At 46.8% G+C, this 4,188-nt stretch overlaps 1 protein-coding gene across 1 annotated transcript in view; it reads left to right on the top strand.

The window, feature by feature from the left end:
- SMG5 (SMG5 nonsense mediated mRNA decay factor) overlaps positions 1 to 4,188 on the top strand; it is a 43,800-nt gene that overhangs the window by 8,230 nt on the left and 31,382 nt on the right. The window contains exons 5-7 of the mRNA XM_011928511.1: positions 1,860 to 1,949; positions 3,104 to 3,193; positions 3,862 to 3,940. Coding sequence (XP_011783901.1) covers positions 1,860 to 1,949; positions 3,104 to 3,193; positions 3,862 to 3,940 — 259 coding nt within the window. The remainder of the gene's footprint in view (positions 1 to 1,859; positions 1,950 to 3,103; positions 3,194 to 3,861; positions 3,941 to 4,188) is intronic.

Raw genomic sequence — 4,188 nt, 5'->3', positions numbered from 1 at the left:
AGCTCACTGCAAGCTCCGCCTCCCGGGTTTACGCCATTCCCCTGCCTCAGCCTCCTGAGTAGCTGGGACTACAGGCACCCGCCACCTTGCCCAGCTAGTTTTCTGTATTTTTTAGTAGAGACGGGGTTTCATGGTGTTAGCCAGGATGGTCTCGATCTGCTGACCTCATGATCCACCCATCTCGGCCTCCCAAAGTGCTGGGATTACAGGCTTGAGCCACCGCGCCTGGCCAATCCTACATAATCTCTAAAAAAAAAAAAATTATTATTTAACTGGGCATGGTGGTGCATGCATGTTGTCCTAGCTACTTGGAAAGCTGAGGCAGGAGGATCACTGAAGCCCAGGAGTTCGAGGGTGCCGTGAGCCATGATTTCATCACTGGTACTCCAGCCGGGGGCGATTCAGCAAGACCTGTCCAAAAAAAAAAAGGCCACTACATTATCTAAAAACAAAGGCGAGATTATTCTGGGACCATGTTCATAGGTTACCAGATAGCTAGAGGGGTCCACAGCTTTAAAAAAAAATACCACTTCAAAAAGTTACTTCCCCAAACCACTTTAGTTTTTGTCTTCACTGATGTTTTCTCCATTCAGCCAGCTGAGAATTATCTATAGAAAACATTAGGAATGGCTGTTCCAAATGGAAGCAACACACTCGAGAGAGACAGTAAGGTGGAATGGATAAGAGGACAGTCTCTGGAGCCTTTTGTGTCCTAGCTCTTCTGCTTAGCAGCTGTGTGACTGATTTCCTCAACTGTAAAATGGGAGTAATAAGAGTAACCTCATAGGGTTGCTGTGAGGATTAAGTCAATACTGTAGAATGCTTAGAAAAGTTTCTGGCACATGAGAAAACTGCCTCCCAAAGATCTTAAGCTCTCTGAAGTTACCAGGCAGTTTCTTGGAAGGGAGAGATAGGTGAGTGCTCAGGCATATTTAGCTTTGGCCATCAGCAGCCTCAGGCAGGGCAGGCCCACTTTTCTCTTTCGTAGGCACACTCCCCAATAGGCTGCCTTCTCTGTGAATCTCCACTAGGAGCATCTGCCTTGGCCTCATTCACATTTGTTTCTTTTTTTTCTTTTTTAAATTTTGTCGTTGTCGTCGTTGTTTTGTTTTTTTTTTGAGACAGAGTCTTGCTCTGCCACCCAGGCTGGAGTGCAGTGGCCGGATCTCAGCTCACTGCAAGCTCCGCCTCCTGGGTTTATGCCATTCTCCTGCCTCAGCCTCCCGAGTAGCTGGGACTACAGGCGCCCGCCACGTCGCCCGGCTAGTTTTTTTTTTTTGTATTTTTAGTAGAGACGGGGTTTCACCATGTTAGCCAGGATGGTCTCGATCTCCTGACCTCGTGATCCGCCCGTCTCGGCCTCCCAAAGTGCTGGGATTACAGGCTTGAGCCACCGCGCCCGGCCGTTGTTTTTTTTTTTAATTGGCGTCATTCACATTTCATTCTTGGGCAAGTTAGTTTCCCATATTTACCCAAAACCTTTTACCTTTATGTGTGTAACTTCTACCCAAGACACTCATGACCCTCTTCATACTTGAAGCTCATCCTTCCTCCTTTCTGGAAGCCTTCCTGTGATGACCTTCCTGCAAGGTGCCATCCTAGGTTGAGGGCTCTAGCCCTCCTCTTCCAGTTCCTTCCTTTCCTATGAATGAATCTACCTATAAGTCTCTTGAGTCCCTGTGTGTGGCCACCTGTGATCCTCTGTATCTCTCCCTGTGTCCTGGATGAGTGTCTCTCTGCCCTGGAAGACAAGTTCCAAGACAGGCCCTGGATTCTTAGTCTCTACATCTTGGAGAGTCCCCATAGGTGCGGGGAGGCAGAAGAATGGGCTCATAAATCTCTTTCTCTTTGTCTCGTAGGATGCAAGAAGCCAGTGTCTGCCTCAGGGAAGGAGATGGATTGGGCACAGATGGCATGTCACCGATGTCTAGTGTACCTGGGGGATTTGTGTAAGAATTTGCACCTTTCATTTTCTCAGTTTTGGGTTACAGGACAGGCCCAGGCTGATTCAGTTGCTGGTAACACCCATTACATGGTTGGAGAGCAGGAGGGATAGTTTGGCCTCTGAGAACTTTTTTTCCCTCCCATCTGTTTCAGTGATCCCTTCTTTTCACTGCCCTTCGATGAGGCAGAGAGGATCAGTGAATACAGGAAAAAGGGAAATGTCTTTGAGCTTTGAGCAAATGAAGATAATAATTCTCTTTCAGTAGTGGGTTGGCAAGATTTTAATGTGATATTTTTCTTCTTTGAGTGTTTCTTTTTTTTTTTTTCTTTTATCTTTATGGACTCCTAGATAAGTAGCAACTTCAGCACAGGAATTGAAATTAGACAGCAAGGAGGACTTACCTTCCTAACAGATGTTTCTAAGGAAGAAAAAGTACTATTTTGCTTTATGGCCCCTGGGGCCTCTCGTCCTGATAGACAGTGGTTTCTCATTAGGCTGCTAGTGTGTGGCTGTTGGGTGCATTCTCTCTTACTGACCTGGGTCTCCTATCCCTGCCTCCAGCCCACTCCTGGACCCCTCATGAGCAATGTGTGCAGAGAGTCAGCTGTTTCATGTTTGGTGGACCAGAGTATCATTAGTAGTGTCTTCCCTGTGGAATTGAGCATTTGCATTTCGGAACTAAATATCAGAGGTCTTTGCAAGCATTTATGTGTGCTGTAGCTCCCATTCATTGGGAAGAGATTATCAAGAAGAGCCTGTTCAGGCTGGGCGTGGTGGCACGCATCTGTAGTCCCAGCTACTTGGGAGGCTGAGGCAGGAGAATCATTTGAACCCAGGAGTTGGAGACCAGCCTGGGTGACAGCAAGACCCCATCTCTAAAAGAAAAAACAAAAGAAAACAACAAAAAAAGAGCTTATTTACTTCACAAACACTAAATATTCTTTACATTTTGAACCTACCAGCAAGGAAGAGAGTTGAACAATTTGCCCATAGTCATGCAGATTTAGGACTGTGCCAGAGACCCCAGCAACCTGCCTCCTAGCTCAGGTACCTTCCTTCCAGGCTCCTGTTACAGCTCTCAGAGTGGACTCCCAGATGTGGGGGAGGGTTTTCTGAAACAAAATCATCGAGTTTCCCTTCCTTTTCTCTCTTGTGCAGCACGGTATCAGAATGAATTAGCTGGCGTAGATACTGAGCTGCTAGCCGAGAGATTTTACTACCAAGCCCTGTCAGTAGCTCCTCAGATTGGTAAGTTGTCCCCAACTTGGGCCTCCCAATCCAGTAGGATTTTCCTAGGGAAGACGTTGTTGAGGTGGCAGGCAGTTCATACTCATTTTCCCCAGCTCCTCTTCATTCTCAGCTCTCTCGTACTTCACCTTGTTTATACCTTTTCCCTCTTGTAACACACTTGGAAAATGGTGGAAGGGGAAGATAAATGGGAAAGTCTTGAACTAAGAAGGAGTGAGGCAGAGTAGAAGGAAAAGAGAAGATGGCTTTCCTCTCCCCGAGGTCTCTTGTGGAAAGGGGAGCACAATGAAATAAAGCGTAAGACTCTATTATAGAGAGAGATGGGGATTTGCATGTAGGAACAAGCACTCAGAGCTGAGATGGAGGAGAGGGCTCCATGGAGTTCCATCAGCCTTGGAGGAGCCATAGTGGAAGCCAGAGGAATGGTACTTCATCAATTCAGGTAATGCCTGGCACACCAGGTGGGAACAAGCTGATGGATAAAAGATGATGTCAGTAATCCCCTAGAGAAATGTTTAAGATTAAGCTGCTAATCACCTGAGACACCAGTGTTGCCTGCAGACCCAGCTGTTCTCACCACAAGTTCTCTGATGCTTAGCATTGGTTGGGCCTGGCAGCTTTGAATGAGTATTGTGGCCTTAGACTGCATGAATTCTCTTTCTCCCTAGGAATGCCCTTCAATCAGCTGGGCACCCTGGCAGGCAGCAAGTACTATAATGTGGAAGCCATGTATTGTTACCTGCGGTGGTGAGTATTTGCCAGCTCTTTTTCCAGCCCTGTTTTTTTGTGTGCATATTATTCCAGCTTTGTTTTCCTTCTTCCCTTCCTCCGTTCTCTAGCTTGTGGCTGAGATAGGGGAGTCCTAAGATTGAAGGGTCCCTCCATTCAGGGGGACTCTGACACAGCCCTGCTGCTTTTCACATAACTGCTGGAGCTGTAGGCACTTGGGCAGCTAAAATAGTTATTTACTATCTTATGCAAAATGCAAGGTTGCT

The sequence above is a fragment of the Colobus angolensis genome, unplaced genomic scaffold (assembly GCF_000951035.1).
Source record: "Colobus angolensis palliatus isolate OR3802 unplaced genomic scaffold, Cang.pa_1.0 Scaffold77, whole genome shotgun sequence".
Classification (NCBI taxonomy): Eukaryota; Metazoa; Chordata; class Mammalia; order Primates; family Cercopithecidae; genus Colobus; species Colobus angolensis.
This window is presented reverse-complemented; position numbering and strand designations above follow the sequence as displayed.